The sequence below is a fragment of the Plecotus auritus genome, assembly GCF_963455305.1.
Source record: "Plecotus auritus genome assembly, chromosome: 6".
In the NCBI taxonomy this organism is placed as follows: Eukaryota; Metazoa; Chordata; class Mammalia; order Chiroptera; family Vespertilionidae; genus Plecotus; species Plecotus auritus.
The window spans coordinates 37622368-37642174 of NC_137773.1; the positions used below are offsets into that span (position 1 = coordinate 37622368).

The 19807-nt window shown below is 39.3% G+C and overlaps 1 protein-coding gene across 2 annotated transcripts in view; it reads left to right on the top strand.

Annotated features, from left to right (window-relative positions):
- Positions 1 to 19807, top strand: part of FNIP1 (folliculin interacting protein 1) — a 113329-nt gene that overhangs the window by 18438 nt on the left and 75084 nt on the right. For both annotated transcript variants that reach the window (XM_080672878.1, XM_080672879.1), the window contains exon 2: positions 18518 to 18644. In XM_080672878.1, the coding sequence (XP_080529004.1) occupies positions 18518 to 18644 (127 nt within the window). The remainder of the gene's footprint in view (positions 1 to 18517; positions 18645 to 19807) is intronic.

The following is a 19807-nucleotide window of genomic DNA, read 5'->3' on the forward strand; positions in this document are numbered from 1 at the left end:
AGTATTAACCTGTTTATCTGTACATGTGTTGAGAGTGGAGAAAGATTGATAAGAGGGTTTTTCACATTTTATACTTGCTGTTTATATTCCCCTGGCAGTAATATAATATATAATTTATATGTTTCTATAATTTGTAAAATATAAACAATGAAAAATATAACTTGCTCAAGATCCACACAATTGGTAAGTGGCAGAGCTAGGACTTAGAATTATCAGGCAACAAGGGTGACATTTTGCAGAGGAATATTTATCAGTGAAAACTGATTTGCAGTGGAAAACATTTAATTTTTTTTATTTTTAAAATTTACATATAGTAAAAGTCCCTTTTCTGAGTTTTTTTTTTTTTAAATAAGCTACTTATGGAAGAATAATGTACTTAAAAATATACACACATTTTAACTATTCAGTTGAACAAATTTACACACAGTGCCAAATAATTAGTACTCAGCTCAAGAAACAGAACTTTGCTTGTGCCCCTCTTGATCCCCACTATCCTGACTTTTAACACTAGGAATTGATTTTGCCTGATTTTGAGCTTTATGTAAGTGGAATTATAGGTATGCATTCTTCTTTGTCTTCTTTTTTTTTGCTGAACGTTTTGTTTTAATTTATCCATATAATCTGTGTGGTCTAGTTTATTCTCATTGCTGTAAGCCAGGATTTCTCAAACTTGGCCCTTTGACATTTTTGATGGCATAATTCTTTGTTATGGGTGGCTCTCCTGTGCATTGAAGGATGTTTACCAGAATCCTGACCTTTACTCACTAGATGCCTGTAGCAACTCTCCTCCCCCCAGTTGTTACAACCTAAACCTATACAGATGTTGCCAAATGTCCCCTGGGCGGGGCAAAATCATCCCTGGTTGAGAACTGCTGCAGTACAGTATTCTATTGTGTGAGTAGGCCACAGTTTATTTACCCAGGCTGTTGTGTTGATGGATATTTGGATCATTTATAGTTTGAGCTTGTAATGAATAATGATGTTATGAACATTTATGTACAAGTTTTTTTTTGGAAGATATATGTACCTTGGATTGAACTTGTAAATTAGATGGTATGTATATGTTTAGCTTTATTATATTTTGCTACATTATTTTCTAAATTGGTTACACCAGTTTTAATTCTACCAGTTATATGTCAGAATTCCATTAGCTTCACAGGCTTGAATTTGAACTGTGAATTTTTGAAGTTTAGGGCCTGAATTAATCTTTTTTGGTGCACTCTGGCACAGTAAATGACACACAGAAGATACCAGTTGCTGAGCAAATAAAGGCATGAGTTTTGGCCTTTAATGTCCTATGATCCTCATGACATATGGCTTAACTCTGGCAATTGGGAAGCTGTTAGTTACCAATTAGGGGTTCTTTTCTAAGTTGGTGACAGGGTCTTCCTCCTTGCCAACAATAGCAGTTTCTGGGCTTTGTAGATGAGGCCATGTTTTCATTTTCTTGGTGAGTTTGATATCTTTTTTATCCTATACTAGCTGTACCTGGCCACGCGTTGCTGTGGCTCAGTCTGGTTAAATGGAAAAGAAAGAAAAGAGAAAGCGCATGTTTCTAATATGTTTAATTTCACAATGCTTGTGGGTATACAATATTTTTTGTTGTTCCATTGTCTGTGCAGATATAGAGATTGTCTGGTTTGCAGACTCTGGAACACGCAACATATAATTGTCCATGTGAGAAGCAATCCGTGTCTAGATCTAAACCGCACAATTCTAAAGATTGGCCCTGAGCTTTGTTGATGGTGATTGCAAACGCCAATTGAATTGGGAATTGCAATCTCTTAAATTGAAATGGCATATCCGTTGGAATCATAGGAATGCGAGGAATGAGGACATCTTCACCTTTCAAAGGTCCTGTCAAGATGGATGCTTCTACGACGTTGCTCATTAATTTTTTTACTGCAAGCTGTGTGCTGTTGCAAAGCTTTGGCTAGTTGATATTTCGCAACATGATAATTGGCACGCCGATTTTCAATTGCAGTATGTGCGGTGGCATCCCTGGCAGATAGAGTGAATTCAAAAATTCTATTGGACAATTAACCGCTTCATCTGCTTCCACAACAGTGTCGACGGACTTGTACATGACTGCCTCGCTTTGAATGTTAGACTGAATAATATTGTTAAGTTCGTAGACATCTTTGTTCTTGGCCACAAGAATAGCTCGTTCACTCAGCCAATCGTGATTCTTATAATTGGTTTGAATATTGGGAAATACTTTTCAACCAATTCTTCTTTTGACGTCACTAAATTGCAGAAGTTACGAGGCAATGAAATTCGTCCTGAGGTCAGATCAACCGGCACCTTTCCGTTCCCAGTTTCCAGCAATTGATGTGAGAATATCTCAGCTGATCGATCATTTTGCAGCTGGACACGCATATTAATGGCATATTAATGGCTCTGGCGGTTCTCCAAGTTGAGGCAGTTTAATTTTTCCGGCGGTGCAACACATTCCTTTCGTTTCTCCATTAAATTTCAGAGCCTTGCAATAAGGACACACTTCAGTCATAGTGCCGATGAGAACATGCCGGCTCAAACTATAATCATCAGCTGGGTTGTACCGGAATGCAAGGCGACTGTAATCGCGTGATTGCTGAGCACGGAGTCGTGTTTGATGCTGATCTGCTGTTTCTCGTTGACGTCTTTCAGCCACTCTCAGCCTGTTGCGTTCATTCTGTTGAGAATGAAGCAAATCTGAAGCTGCAGAACGCGATCGCCGTGCTCGCAACCGTGCATCCTCAAGTCTGGCTGCACGTTGCTCTGCTGCTTCCTTGGCATGTATTTGAGCCATTCTTTGTCTGTTTCACTCGTTTGCTGATACCCGTTCTTCCTCAGTTTGATTTGCAATTACTCATCGCACTGCTTCCGCTCTGCGAGTATGACGACCTAGGTTTGATCTTCTGCGAGGCATTATTTGGATACTCACGAAATGAACGCTATGGTAAATGACACAGCTCAATTCCAGCGCAATGTCACACGAAATAATTAAATCTAAATGAAAATAATCGAAATCTATGAAAATTTCAATTTAACAATGCAATCGGAAACATTGTAATGCAATCGTAAAATATTTAGTATAGCGTGTGTTGCTTTTACGTCCAACAGATGGCGCTGTTTTTCAAAAACATGTTTTTACCTGTCACAGGTGTGACATCTATATAATAATAGTATGTATAAGGTACATAAAAACACGCGTATTCAAATGCAACGTTGTGTCAAAATTTCAAAGCAATCGGTGAAGAACTTTCGGAGATTTAAGATTTTGAACAAACGAACATTTACATTTTTATTTATATCCTATATAATAAAAGCCTAATATACTAAATGTCCGGTCGTCCATTCAACCAACCAAAGCGTAATATGCTAATGATATGCTAAGGCTGCTCAACCACTCGCTATGACGTGCACTGACCACCAGGGGGCAGATGCTCCGATAGGTTAGCTTGCTGCTGGGGTCTGGCCGATTGGGACTGAGTGAGATGGGCCAGACATGCCCTGGAGCCTTCCCATGGTTACTCCCTGGCTGGCCAACCTCCCGCATCCTTCTTCGGCCCTGATTGTGCACCAGTGGGGTCCCTTGGCCTGGTCTACGCCCTCTTGCAGTCTGGGCTGAGAGGCCTCCCCACTCGCCGAGTGCATGAATTTCGTGCACTGGGCTTCTAGTATATATATAATTTTTTTTATTTTCAGAGAGGAAGGGAGAGGGAAAGAGAGATAGAAACATCAATGATGAGAGAAAAATCATTGATCAGCTGCTTCCTGTATGCCCCCCTACTGGGGATCGAGCCCACCATCCAGGCATGTGCCCTTGACCGATATCAAACCTGGGACCCTTCAGTCTGCAGGCTGATGCTCTATCCACTGGCCCAAACCAGCTAGGGTGAGAATTTCATATCTTGATAGAACTGTCAAAGCCAAATGTCAGTAACGGTGATTTCAAAGGTTTACTGAAATCAATCGTTTTTAAGCTTTGTCTTTCAAACAAGATTTGCCAGTCAAATGAGAATCTACTTTTCCTTTTATGCTGTGACTATATTTTTACAGAGGGATGTCTTTTGTGTGCATATGAATATATTTAACCTTTGCAGGTATTCTGCATATTCCTTAAATATTAAAGGCAGATGCTCTGCCCTTCCTAGTTTTTCAAAAGCACATATCGTTACAACTGTATAACCACGACCATCATTATTACCATGTTGCTTACATATGAAGTTCATATATGTGTGTATACTTTGAGATAAAATTCATATGGCATGAAATTAACTATTTTTAAGTGAATAAGTGGCATTTAGTACATTCATAGTGTTACACAACCACTACCTTTATCTATCTATTTATAACTAGTTCCAAAACATTTCCATGACTTCAAAGTCCTCCTTTCCTTTCCTCTCTGTCCCTGGCAATCACCAATCTGTATTCTGTCTCTTTGGATTTATCTGTTTTAAATATTTCATGTAAATAGAATTATATAATATATGACCTTTAGTGTCTGGCTTCTTTTACTTGCATATTGTTTTCAAGGTTCATCCACGTTGTAGCATGTTTCTGTATTTCATTCCTTTTTATGGTTGAATAATATTTCATTGGATGTATATACCACAGTTTGTTTATCCATCCACTCATTGATGGTCATTTGGGCTGTTTGCACCTTTTGTCTATTGTAAAAGCTGCTAAGAACATGCATAAACATTTACTTATTTTTAGTTCTAACACATAGCTAGATAATTACAGCCACTGCCACCCTTACTGAACAATTCCAATGACCCAAAGAATTCCTTCATGCTATCCCTCTGCAATTAGACCCTTCTCCTCCCCCCTAACTACTGGCAACCACTATCTCTTCTCTGGCTTTGTAGCAGTAAAAAATTTTAGTATCACAACTATGTCGTCTGGCTTTCCTTAATAGTATGTAATGGAGTCCTCAGGAGTTAAATTTTTAGAATTAGAGATAATGTTTTAGGGACTAGAAATACTTTATATGCATTTACTGAATTCAGTTTTTCCAACTTGCAAGTTATGATAAGAACTAAATTAAAAATACTAGCGTACATGTTTGCACTTATCTGGAGAGCAAACTATCTTAAAATATTTTATAAATTCAATGTGAAATTACTAGATTAAATAGATATTTAATTTTTTAGTCAACTAGTTTTTATCTCCCACTCTTTTGTTTTATTTGTGTATAAAAGATGCTTTGGGATTTTTCATTTTCTTCCTGCTAAAATCTTCAGTTAAATATGTATTAATATGTTTACATATTAATTTTAAAAGCTTAGAGCAAAGATTGTTCAGTGTTCTGAAAACATAGCATGCACAATAACATATCTGTTTGCTAGGAGGGAAAAAAGCCCTGTTGTCTTCTAGTACCAGTTGGTATTACGTAGGTTTGTTTGGTGTCTCATATCTTATTTATAGTACTTTGGAACTGGAAACTAGATACTAAACAAACACTAATGTTCCACTGTAGCTTAAATATGCATTAGAATATTTCTTTGTTCATAATTATTTTTACTTGGGTAATATACCTCTATGAAATTAGGAACTTCCGAGAAACTTGCGAGTCAAGTTCATTTCTTTATTCCTTAATACAGAAGCAGTATGTAGCACATCTATCAGTACTCATTTGAGTACTCATTTGTTACAATAAGTAACATTTGAGTACTCATAAGTTACAAATTAGTAGATGATATTTAATGATCCTCAGTAGTTAGAGAGAGCTTGAGGAAAATTATCAATGTTGTCTGTCTTGCTGTAGAAGCTTCCCAGTCTCCTTTCAGGCAGAGAGCTTTTGCTGGAAGGAATCTCAGATCCAATGACTGTGTTTCTTAAAATATTTCAGACATCCTAAATATTCTAGATCTCCAAAATTAAAGTCACATTTCTAGATAATTTTAATTGTGTGTATATTCTTTTCTTAATATTTATTGTCTAACCTTGCTTATTACCTCCTTCAATATGCAGACCTATGAATCTATGTGGCTTTGTTTTATACTGGGAATGACCTTTATTAGTTGGCCTGATTACTCCTTCATAATGACAGAGCCTTTATGAATGAATTCTCCAAAATCTTATAGGAAATAATAGAAATGGATGAAATAAAAAAAATTAGGCATCAGGTTTATGGCTTTCAAAAATGGATCTTAAAGTTAGAGCTCTTATAAATCTACAACCGCCTTAGCTGGTTTGGCTCAGTGGATAGAACGTAGGCCTGAGGATTGAAGGGTCCTGGGTTCGATTCCGCTCAAGGGCACATGCCTGGGTTGCAGGCCCTATCCCCAGTAGGGGGTGGTGTGTAGGAGGCAACTGATCAATGATTCTCTCTCATCATTGATGTTTCTATCTCTCCCTCTCCCTTCCTCTCAGAAATCAATAAAAGTATATTTTAAAAAATCTACAAACGAAGACTTCTTTAATGTGACTCTTTTAGAGGTAACATAAAAGGTGGTATTTGATATGCTGCCTTTACCTTATTTAGAAAATAAAGACTTTTGACTTTGTTTTAAAAATGCATAGGAGTTGTATTAGTTCTTTATATATTTTGGAAATTAACCCCTTTATCTGATGTATTATTGACAAATATGTTCTCACATACAGTAGGTTTTCTTTGCATTTTGAGGATACTTTCCTTTGCTGTGCAGAATCTTTTTTAGTTTGATGTAGTCCCATTTGTTTATTTTTTCCTTTCTTTCTCTTGTTCTAGGAGATTTATCTGTGAAAATTCTGCTGTGTGAGATACATAAGCTTTTGCTGCCTATGTTTTCTTCTAAGATTTTTATGGTTTCACTACTTACAATTAGGTTTTTTATCCATTTTTAGTTTATTATTGTATGTGGTGTAAATTGGTAGCCTAGTTTTATTTTTTTGTATGTACTTGTCCAATTTTCCCAACACCATTTATTGAAGAAACTGTCTTTACTCCAGTGTATGCTCTTGCCTCCTTTGTCAAGTATTGATTGAGCATAATTGCTTGGGTTGATTTCTGGATTCCCTTGTTCTGTTCGTTTGGTCATATGCCTGTTCTTATGCGAGTACCAAGCTATTTTTGATTACAGTAGCTTTATAGTATAATTTGGTATCCAAAACACAGTCATTGGATCTGAGATTCCCTTCAACTTTGTTTTTCTTTCTCAAGATTGTTGTGGCTATTTGGGGTCTTTTTTGGTTCCATGTAAATTTTTGGAATATTTGTTTTGGATCTGTGAAATATGCCATTGGTATTTCATTTTATTATTACTTTTAAAAATATATTTTTATTAATTTCAGAGAGATAGGGAGAGGAAGAGATAGGAACATCAGTGATGAGAGAGCATCATTGATTGGCTGCCTCCTGAATGCCCCATATTAGGGATCGAGCCTGCATCCCGGGCAAGTGCCCTGATCTGGAATCAAACCATGACCTCCTGGTTCATAGGTCGATGCTCAACCACTGCACCAGGCAGACCAGGCTTTTGTTTTTGTATTTTAAATAAATTCTCTGGAAGTTTAAAAATACTTTTTCAATATGTATAACCAAGTTGAACACCTTGGATACTGGTTCTCTCAGTTCAATTCATTTTAACATTCTTTCAGTGTTTCACTGAAGTTTCTTAGTTCTTAGGTATACAAAAATAATGTCAAAAAGTTTAAAGCCACATAGGTCAGATACAGAATTCAATTCGGTGTATTACTGAAAAACACTAAATATGATAGCAGGTATGGTATATGATCTGGTATGTTCTCAGGGCATATAAATTTGTTCCTGCATAGGTTTCATTTCACCAGGAATTCATGTTACAGATGATTAATCCCCTTCTCTGAAATATTGTATGTAAAATTTCACTTTGTGCATATGGTTTTATACATGTTAGATTATGAGATCAATATAAATGGATTTTGGGGATCTCTAATGAACACTGGTAATAACTTATCTTTTTATTTTATAACATTTCACATAAATTATCTAATTTGGTTAAATGATAGTAATCCTACAGCCCAATAGCTAACTATGCTTGTCATTGAAATGTAAATGACAGTCATTAGGATTTTATTAATGTTCTGGGTATAATTGAATTTAGTATGACTAAAGATAAACAGACTAAAGGTTATCTGGTGTTGATAAATAGAGTTCTTTGGAACTGAGGTTAACATATAACTCATGGGATTATTTTTCTGTCAGGTTAGAGAATTATAATTCCTTAGTGAAATAATTACTGTACGTACATAGAGCCTATACATATAGGCTTCCAGGATTAAAGTGCTACCCCCTGAAATAGCCATTCATTCACTCATTTAACAAATTAATTGAAGTTCTGTTATATTCATTATCTCTTCCAGCTTCTTTCTGTAGTACTTAGGAAGATACTGAAGCATGAACAGGCAAAAGTAAACTATGAACTAAAATTTGTGATTAATAAGTTGTCAATTTGGGAGGAATTTCTATTGTTTACAAAACCAGTTTGAGTTATATTGAAAAGCAAAATTGCTACAATAACAGCACATTATTAGTGACGATCCTGCCTGCTTAGCAAATTTTTTTTAAGCACTTGCTTTAATGTGTGACTTCTAGCAGAAATGCCATGAGAGATACTTTAAATAGTGATGTATATTTTTTCAATACTTTAAAAACTTGCTACAATGCAATTTTTACATGTAGTTTATGGTTCCTCTACTTTTCTGTAAATGATTTCTATAATTTTGTGTATATTTTGACCTAAGGTCTTTTGACCCCTAAGTTGGGGAAAAGTTATTGAATTGGGTCCTTGCCTCGACAAAAAATTGAGTTTTTACTGTCTATAAACTGAGTAAATGATTGTCTGATGCAAATGTAGTTCTGTTTCTCATGCAGTTATAGATGTTTTGATTAATTTCAGTCATACTCTCTCAGTTACTGGATATTAAATTTTTTATTAAAAGTATTTTTTTTACTAGAAATGATTGGAAATTGTTGATATGTTCACATTATTATTTTTAAAAAATGCACAGTAAATATATCAAAAGGAAAATAAGCTGTCTTATCTGACAATTGGGACTTCCAGATTAATGGAAAAAGTCCAGTAAAGTGAGAATTAAAAAACCACATGTTGTAACATTTTTAGCTTAAAATACATAAAGATACATTCATTTGTCATCCTTTGCTGGTTAGTATGTTTTACAGAGAGAATGGTGAATGTTGTGTTGTGGGGCAAAAAATTAAAATGTTATGTTAACATATACTTTACTTTCAGGAGACATATTTAACATTGGCTAGTTAACATCAGATTTCTCTAAAGCAAAACCCTTCTACAGGTTTTTTTTAAAAAACTTGGATCACTTTCCCCAATGTACATATCCAATTGAATATGATGCTTTGGGGTTCTGATGGTGACCAGTCCTTGGCATTTTGGTGTTACGTTGGGAAAGCTTTTTGCTTATCTCTTCCTCACTTACCTCTTCATCATCCTTCCCATCCTACCTCAATAATTTATCCTTTACCAAACTTAGAATGTTTTCCGGTACTGGTGGCTCTTTCTCTAATTTTGTGTGCGTAGCTTTTGAAACTTGGCTGCCCTCTCTACTTATTGCAGGAGCTTTGGGTGTTAATAAGTTCTTAGAGTAGTCTACATCATCTTGCATGTATTCATTTAAGTGAGACAACAATGATGGATAAGGCTCAGGAAGGAAAACTAACATAGTACCAGGTACATAGTAAGCACTATACAAATAGTTATTGAGTGAATGAACTTAAAACCTTCAGTTGTGATGAGTGTACTTGTATGAGTCAGAAATTATTCCAGACTCCTTGATGCTAAGTAAAAGTGGAAATGTATGGCTAATCAGGAGTAGAGGAAGAGAAGAGACCAGTTGGTTGGTATTTATCTACAAGTGCATAAAATTCAATTTTAAGATGATTGATGAAACAGAAGAGTTGGTCAAATAGAATAAAAAGGTGAAGTTTTCTTTAAACATGACAGTTTTTAATGCACTGAGATGCAGACTAGCATTTAGCCTAGTGTTTCTCAACCTTTTTTTTTTAAACATTATCCCCCTAATGATCTTAGACAGTTTTTTTCTTAATGTCAAACCCCTCCCCCAGCCCCTTACCCCCAGAGTTCTAATACCACAGATACACTGTGTATTTGCTTATGTATTGTGGCCCTTTGGAGGCCACACTTATTGTAATATCTTAAAACATTTTTGTCTCTTTCCCCCCTCCCCAAGAACCAAATTTGGCTCATTGGAAGCCACCTTGTTTTCATTGAGAGTGAATGATTTAGCCTTACTTTAACAGTTAGTAACATATGTTACAGGAATTCATATAGTCTTTTGAGTTGTTAGTGTGTAAAGGAGGTGTCTGTTCCAGCATGTTTACTTTATGTTAGCATTCTTTAAGGTGTGAGATAAAAAATATGCAGAGCAGATAAGCTGACATAAACTATAAACGTCTGTGTAGAGTTTTAAAATAGTTTGTGGTTCATCATTGAGTAGTTTTCTTACTAATGTTTAATATGCTGAACACAATCGCTTAATATTGAGGAAAGTTTTACTATAGTTTATAGATAGTTTTTGTGAAGGTGATGGTATACTTACCTCTGTTAATGATTTGGCTTAGTTATGTCTTCAGTTAAATTTTCATGAAAAGAAGCAACACGATAAAGTGGAAAGCATGGTGGATTAGATGTCAGAAGTGCTGATTAGAAGTGAATACCACTAGAAGATTAGAGTAGAAATGGGAGTGAAAGGAAGGGGAGAGACCAGCCAGCACTAACCAGAACAGTGACTTTAGGTAGGTCATTTTTGCTTCTCTTTCACTTGAAAAATGAATAAATCTAGGGTGACTATTAACCATTTAAAATGACTTGCCTAATACAGGAGTCACTTTAGGGTTCTTGTTTGTTTTTATTTAATATCATGCTCTCCTAGTGTATTTGAAATATAATTAATTTGCCAGGCAACTTTTTTGGTAACAAATTTATTTATACTCAATTTCATAGGTCTATAAATTTCAGAATTTACACTTCTTTCCATTGTAATGTAAAGGGAATCAAGGCTTTAAAAAAACCTCTCCATTTCAGGTACATACTTTGAAGATGTGAAGAATAACTTTGACCAGCTTTTTTTTTTTTTTAAACAACAAATGACTCTAGGAATTTCTTTTCCATTTAAATATAAGGCTATTTCATTTCCATCTCTATTCTTATCTTATTCAGGCCTGTCCTAAGGAGGTCTAAGCTCTAGGTATTGAGCCTTCTTCCCCCCCCCCCCCATAGATAAATAGAAAAAAATCTCAATATGTCTCTTCCCCCACCCCCTCAAGAAAATAACCTCTTGTAGCCTCAACTCCTCTTCTACCTTCCAGGGTGACCATAGATCTTGGTTGCCCAAGATAATCTCAGTTTACTCCTGTGTGTTTAGGGCCCCACTTTACTTTCAAACCTTTGTGCTGCTATTATATGTCAGACTATTCTTATGTCTTCCCCTTTCACAGGGAAATCTTTCCAAATGGCATATAGTTACTAACCTTACTCTCTTAGCTCTTACCCTTCAATCCATTGCTATTGCTTTGTGACTGACCCCCCATACCCACCCTACTTCTCCACAGAAATGGTTCTTGCAAGAGTACCAAAGACCACCACATGGATAAATTCTATGGACACTTGTAGTTTTTATACATTTTGGCCTTTCTGCTGCCTTTGGCATTGTGTACTATTCCGTTTTTCATCTTCCTTGATTTTTGAAATGACATTTTACCATGAGTTTTCTCTTTTGTCTTTTTTTTTTTAATAGAATAGTTTGTTGATTTTGAGAGAGAGTCAGTGTGAGAGCGCAACATCGATAGGTTGCCTCTTGTACACCCTCCTACCAGGGATTGAGCCAGCAACCCAGGCATGTGCCCTTGACCGGGAATCAAACCAGCAACTTCCTGGTGCATGGAACCATCCCAACCAACTGAACCACATTGGCCAGCACTCTGATGGTCTGTCATTACTGATGTTCCTTAGAAGCTTCTCTGCTTGTCTTCTCTCTGTCCTTAAAATATTGTTGTGCCCTAAGATTATAGTGTATTGGTCTTTCACTTTCCTTTTTCTTATCAATTAATAAGTTCTCCCTAAGTGACTTCATTAGCAACTATGGTGTCAGTAACTCCTGGGTCTAGAATTCTAGGCTCAGCCTTTATTCTGAGACCATTGTTTGTCATCAGTCTATCGGACATCTTTCTGCAGTTGTCTCCATCCTAGTGTAAGGGTTATTCTGTGTGAGGCATGACCTGTTACTTGTATTCTGTATCCATGTTCAGATGTGTCCTTTTAAATAACCAACAGCTGTCACTCTGCTTTATGATTCCTTTTCTCCTCTTTCCTTGATAGTTTAAAATTTACTATTTCCTATTCCCATTCACTCCTCAATCCACTGTAATTTGACCCCCCTGTACTCATTACTCCTAGAACGGTCCTTGCCATGATCACCAATGACTTTGTTTCTAAAGCTAGTGGGTGGTTCTTAGTGACTACCATTTTATTTCTTCCTCTAAAATGCTCATTTGTTTTCCATCAGGCCACTTTTCTGATTTGAGTTTCTTGTTTTAGTTTCCTTTGCATAACATTAAAAGGACAGTTTAGTAAAAGCAGTTCAATGGCATGCAAAATAGTGTAGCCTAAGGAAGAATCTCTGGTTTAGCTTCAGTGTCTTGGAGGTTCTTTCATTTTCTGACACACGGACATTTGCTAAGGATTAGACAGAAGAAAACTAAAATTGTATATACTGTCAAGAGTTTAGGATGAAGATGTTTTATGTTGCCAATTACAATTTGCTTGATATGTATTGATAGGGTTAAGGATCAGGTTTTCCTTTTCTTTTTTAAAATTTAATAAATCTTTATTGTTCAGATTATTACAAGTGTTCCTCTTTTTTCCCCCATAGCTCCCCTCTACCTGGTTCCCACCCCACCCTCTGCCCTTACCTGCCACCCCCCCACTGTCCTCATCCATAGGTGTACGATTTTTGTCCAGTCTCTTCCCGCACCCCCCACACCCCTTTCCCCCCGAGAATTGTCAGTCCACACTCCCTTTCTATGCCCCTGATTCTATTATATTCACCAGTTTATTCTGTTCATCAGATTTTTTTATTCACTTGATTTTTAGATTCACTTGTTGATAGATATGTATTTGTTGTTCATAATTTTTATCTTTACCTTTTTCTTCTTTCTCTTCTTAAAGAATACCTTTCAGCATTTCATATAATACTGGTTTGGTGGTGATGAACTCCTTTAGCTTTTTCTTATCTGTGAAGCTCTTTATCTGCCCTTCAATTCTGAATGATAGCTTTGCTGGGTAGAGTAATCTTGGTTGTAGGTTCTTGCTATTCATCACTTTGAATATTTCTTGCCACTCCCGTCTGGCCTGCATAGTTTCTGTTGAGAAATCAGCTGACAGTCGTATGGGTCCTCCCTTGTAGGTAACTGTTTTTCTCTTGCTGCTTTTAATATTCTCTCTTTGTCTTTTGCTCTTGGCATTTTAATTATGATGTGTCTTGGTGTGATCCTCTTTGAATTCCTTTTGTTTGAGGTTCTGTGCGCTTCCTGGACTTGTAAGTCTATTTCTTTCACCACGTGGGTGTAGTTTTCAGTCATTATTTCTTCAAATATTTCTTCAGTCATTATTTCTTACCTATGCCGCCATCTTGGTTTCTCTCCCAGGATCAGGTTTTCTTAAGGAAAGGAGGAATCCCAACCAGGTTTTCAGTATCTTGCTCTCTCTCTTCTTCTGGCACCCCCATAATTCAGATGTTGGTATGCTTGAAGTTGTCCCAGAGGCTCCTTAAACTATCTTCAAATTTTTGGATCCTTTTTTCTTTTTGCTTTTTTGGTTGAGTGTTTTTTGCTTCTTTGTATTTCAAATCTTTGACTTCATTCTTGTGATCCTCTAGTCTGCTGTTAGATCTCTGTATAATATTTTTTATTTCAGTCAGTGTATGCTTAATTTCTAGTTGGTCCTTTTTCATATCCTCGAGGGTCTCGCTGAATTTATCAGCCTTTTGTAGAATATTCTTGAAAAACCTTATAACCGTGGTTTTGAACTCTATATCCAGTCGTTTGATTTCCTCCATTTCTTTCATTTGTGACCTGTTTCTTTGTCTCCACATTTTGGCTGCTTCCCTGAGTTGATAGAGTGGCTTTGTGTGCTAGGTGTCCTATAGGGCCCAGTGGCTCAGCCTCCCCAGTTACCTGAGGTGGACACTCTTGGTGAACCCCTTTGTGGGCTGTGTGCACAGTCTTATTGTAGTCAAGCCTTGATTGTTGTTGGTATCACTGGGAGGAATTGAACTCCAGGCCAATTGTCTGTGAGGATCAGCTGTGTCTACGCTGGGAGAACTTCTGTGCTGGAGACACCCTTATGAGACAAGACTTGCAAAATTGCAAAAGCCTCTGTGCTCAGCTTGAATGGGGTGGAGTCTCAGGGTGGAGCAGACAGCCTTGGCTTCCCGTCAGCCCTGCCCTAATAGGCCACTGTGTCTCAGTGTCCCGTGGTAATCGCTGCAAGCACCTCTGAGAGAAAGCCGCCCTTGAGTTCCGCCCGCTGCCAGACAGTACAATTTCTCCCCGAATGAGGGTCCCCAGAGTCTTGCCCGGATCTGGAGTTCGGTGCAGTCGGGAGCTTTTGTCTCCCTCCCGCTTGAGAAAGCCAGCCACATACTCAGTTGCCCACCCTATCCGTGCGCGCGCCTCGGTACCGCTGCCTTTCGCAGTTCCTCTGAGTCTCAGTGTGCTTTTCTCTTTCCTGACAGTCCAGTTTCACCCCATATGAGTCTGGGTCCCAAGAGTCTCGCCCGGAACTGGAGTTCGGCACAGTCGGGAGCTTTTGTCTCCCTCCCGCTTGAGAAAGCCAGCCGTGCACTCAGTTGCCAGTCCTCTCCGCATGCCCGTCTCAGTACCTCTGCCTCCTGCAGCTCCTCTGAGTCTCAGTTTGCTTTTCTCTTTCCTTCTAGTTGAAGAATTTCCACTCAGCCAGCCTTCCTGTGGTTCTGGATGATGTCCGTTTTGTCTTTTAGTTGTAGTTTTGAAATTGTTGTGCGAGGCAGCAGTTTAGGTGTTTACCTATGCCGCCATCTTGGTTTCTCTCCCAGGATCAGGTTTTCTTAAGGAAAGGAGGAATCCCAACCAAGAGCTCTGACTAATGGATTGTGAGAAATTGACCATTCAGCCTAATGTAACTAATGACAAACAGTTTCTGTAATGGCAGTTCTCCTGTTTCTTAGCAACTGTCCTATCAGTTGTTGTGTATTCAGTTCACCAGACTAGTATTCACAGCTTTTTGTTTTCTCTTTCCCTATCCTCCCTATCTCTCATTACGTTAATCTTTCAAATTGTGATATAAATACATTATAATCTATATATATAAACAGCTAATATGCTAAGTGTCCCTCTTACCGTCGGACCGGTTGCTATGATGCGCACTGACCACCAGGGGGCAAATGCTCAACACTGGATCTGCTGAGCTGCAGTGACTTGGCAGCGGCAGTTCTCAGGTGATGCACCCCAAAACCAGAGAGGAGGGAGCCCGATTCCTCACAGGGCCACATGATTCCACCTTCGGCTGTGGGTTATATTGTTGCTGGGGCACTGTCAACCCTGAATCTGGTTTACTGCACACTTGCATTTGTGTTCCACACCCTGTATCACAGCAACTTTGCAGAGTGGCTTCTCGCACTTTAAGACCCCTTGGGGGATGTCGGAGAGCCAGTTTTGGCTCGATCCTCACAGGCCAGTCCAAGGGACCCCACCTGCCAGAGGGACCCCACCTGCCAGAGGGATTCCGCTCACTCCGCAGACACCGGGGAGGGACCACGGGAGGTTGGCTCCAGGGCATGTCCGGCCCATCTCGCCCAGTCCCACCCCGCTGACCACCATCTAATTAATTTCCTTTCAATGTGCATGAATTTGTGCACTGGGTCACTAGTAGTCATAAAACAAATGCAGCGGCTTTTTAAAAATTTTACTGTAAAGTGAATCGCAGTTAAGTACTATCTAGTCCAAGCATGTCATACATGCTTGATCTAGTTCAAAATATAGATAGTGCCCCAACCCACATGCTATGTCCTTTTCTGATTACATTTCCATCCCACCCCTACCTTACTCCTAGAGGTAACAACTTTCCAAACTTAGAAGCCTTCACTTCATTTTCCTTATAATTTAAAACTATGCATCCCTAGATAAAACTTTACCTGATTTAAACCTTTATGCAAATGGAAAAACACAGTAGCTCTCTCTCTGTGTGTGAGTGTGCTTGTTTTTGCTTATAGATGGTAATTATTGTGTATTTTATAGTCTGAATATACTGTAATATACCCATTCTCTTATTGATGAACATTTAAATTGTTTGCAGTTTTCAGCTATTCTAAAAAGTGCTGCTGTGAACATTCTTGTGTAATGGTAAACTTTTCTGGAATGGAATTGCTGGGGTCAACTTCTGTTTTATTACATTTTGTCTGTTTTGTATGTAATTTAAGACTGTTCTAAAGAGATTGTGGCAATGTTTACGCACACCAGCTATATATGAGACTTTGTGCCATATTTATGATTCATTCATCACTTTTTTTACTTGTTATCTATACTAATAAAAGCCTAGTGGCCCTCGTGCCATGCCCTCACGTCATCACAAGATGGCCGCCCCCATGTTTTCATAAGATGGCCGTCATCATGTCGTCACAAGAAGGCTGCCCCCACGTCATTACAAGATGGCAGTCACAAGTTGGCTGTCAGGGGAGGACAATTGGGAGTGATCAGGCCAGCAGGGGAGGGCAGTTGGGGGCGACCAGGCCTGCAGGGGAGGACAGTTGCGGGGGACCGGGCCTGCAGGGGAGGGCAGTTGGGGGCGACCTGGCCGGCAGGGGAGGACAGTTAGAGGTGACCGGGCTGGCAGGTGAGGGCAGTTGGTGGTGACCGGGGCAGTTGGGGGGGACCAGGTCTGTAGGGGAGGGCAGTTGGGGGCGACCAGGCCTGTAAAGAAGGGCTGTTGCGGGGGACCAGGTCTGCAGGGGAGGGCAGTTGTGGGCGACCAGGACTACAGGGGAGGGCAGTTGGGGGCGACCAAGCCTACAGGTGAGGGCAGTTGGGGGCAACCAGGCTGGCAGGGGAGGGCAGTGGGGGCCATCAGACCTGCAGGGGAGGGCAGTTAGGGGCAACCAGGCTGGCAGGGGAGGGCAGTGGAGGCCATCAGACCTGCAGGGGAGGGCAGTTGGGGGGCAACCAGGGCCTAAACCGGCATTCGGACATCCTCCGAGGGGTCCCAGATTGGAGAGCGTGCAGGCTGGGCTGAGGGACACTACTCCAGTGCACAAATTTCGTGCACCGGGCCTCTAGTTGTTTTATAAGTACTTAGCTGCTGTTATTTTAACTGAAAACTATTTTTGTTTTTGCATTTCCATATTAAAGAAACATTAACATCCCTGACTGGTTTGACTCGGTGGATAGAGCATCGGCGCAGACTGGGGGGGGGTCCCACGTTCGATTCTGGTCAGGGGCATGTACCTTGGTTGCAGGCACATCCCCGGTGGGGAGTGTGCAGGAGGCAGCTGAATCAATGTTTCTCTCACATCCATGTTTCTAACTCTCTATACCTCTCCTTTCCTCTCTGTAAAAAATCAATAAAATATAAAAAAACACCAAAAAAATCCAGTAACAAAACTACTTAAAATTAATGGCTTGCTTTTATGCCATCAGGGTCTATGTCACGAAATCAATATCTATTTTTGTTATATTAAATGTACTTACATATTTTAAAGTAAGCTGTATTTAGATTAATATGGGATGACAGTGACTTATATACATTGAGTGATACTTGCCACAACTTTTACTATTACTTTTTAATCTAAAATGTCAAATGTCATAGCCATATAAGGCTTTTCTTCTTCTTCTTTTTTTTTGTTTTCATTTGTTTTGTTTGTTAATCCTCACCTGAGGATATTTTCCCATTGGTTTTTACAAAAAGTGGAAGGGAAGGAGGGAAAGCGAGAGAAACATCGATGTGAGAGAGACATATCCCTTGATTGCCTCCTGAATGAGCCCAACTGGATGTAACCCAGTACGTGCCCGTGACTGGAAATCAAACCTGCGGCCCTTTGGTGCATGGGCTGACACACTAACATGGAGACACACTGGCCAGGGTGATAGCTGTTTAAGTTCTCAATCCTAAATAAATGGTTGTATTTTATAAAATGATCTATCTATTCTTTAGCAATAATACAATTTTGGGTTTTGTTATATACATAGGGTTTTTTAAAATATATTTTTGATTTCAGAGAGGAAGGGAGCGGGAGGGAGAGAAACATCAATGATGAGAGAGAATCATTGATTAGCTGCTTCCTGCATGCCCCCGCCGGGGATTGAGCCCACAACTTGGGCATGTGCCCTTGACCAGAATTGAACTTGGGACCCTTCAGTCCACAGCCCGATGCTCTAGCCACTGAGCCAAACTAGCTAGGGCTGTTATATAGGTTTTATTTCTAGAAATTTATGTGGAATATTTATTAAATAACTCTAATGGGTCTTTATTTTTTTTTAAAGTTGGCCTTTGCCAGAGTTTGATCCAAGCCAAATTCGACTGATTGTATATCAAGACTGTGAAAGACGAGGAAGAAATGTCTTGTTTGACTCCAGTGTTAAGAGAAAAAATGAGGACATATCAGTATCGGTGAGCATCGTTATTGATTTAATGTCAAATATTTTAATTGGAAAAAGTGAGTAAAATTTTAATTATGATGCTTTTGTTTGTCAGTATGAAACATCTTGGCCATGCTTTTATAATTCAGAGCCCTTATTTTTAGATTTTTAAAGGAAAAAACATTGCCTTGTCATCAATCTAGTACCATAGAACATTTTAGTTTGACATTTATTTTCTCCCTTTTTTTAAAAATCTTTATTGTTGAAAGTATTACATATGTCCTCTTTTTCCTCCATTGCCCTCTCCCCTATTTCCCCCTAGGCCTTCACTACCCTATTGTCTGTGTCTATGGGTTATGCATTGAGTTCATTGGTTGATCTCTCCCCCCTTTTCCCTCTGCATGCTTCTATGTCTCTGGGTCTATTTTTGTTCATTGGTTTATTTGGTTCATTAGAATACGCATATGAGTGGAGAGTGAGATCATGTGATACTTATCTTTCTCTGACTAGCTTATTTCGCTTAGCATAATTCTATCCAGCATAATTCTATCCATGCTGCTGCAAATTGTTACGAGTTCTTTATTTTTTATTGCCACATAGTATTCCATTGTGTAAATGTACCATGGTTTTTTTTATCCACTCATCTGCTGATGGGCACTTACTCTGTTTCCAAATCTTAGCTATTGTAAATTGTGCTGCTATGAACATAGGGTTGCATATATTCTTTCTGATGAGTGCATTGGGTTTCTTAGGATATCTATATATATATAAGCCTAAGCGATGGTTACAACTGAACAACCGGAACGAGCGGTCAACCAGTTGCTATGGTGCACACTGACCACCAGGGGGCAGACGCTTAACACAGGAGCTGCTTCCTGGTAGCCCACCTCCTGTGGCCCCTCCCTCTGGCCGGCCCCCTGATCGGCCCTGATGGGGGGGCCGGCCGGCCAACCTCCCACAGCCCTTCCTCTTTCCCCCAGCCGGCCAACCTCCCATGGTCCCTCCCCCCGGGCCCCAATCGGGAGGGGCAGCAGGCCAACCTCCCGCAGTCTCTACCCTTGCCAGCTGGTCCCCGTTATATACCCCAATCGGATGGCCCACCGGCCAACCAACCTCCCAATAGGCCTTGATCGCCGGCCAGGCTGAGGGACCCCACCCCTGCACGAATTCATGCACCAGGCCTCTAGTATTCCT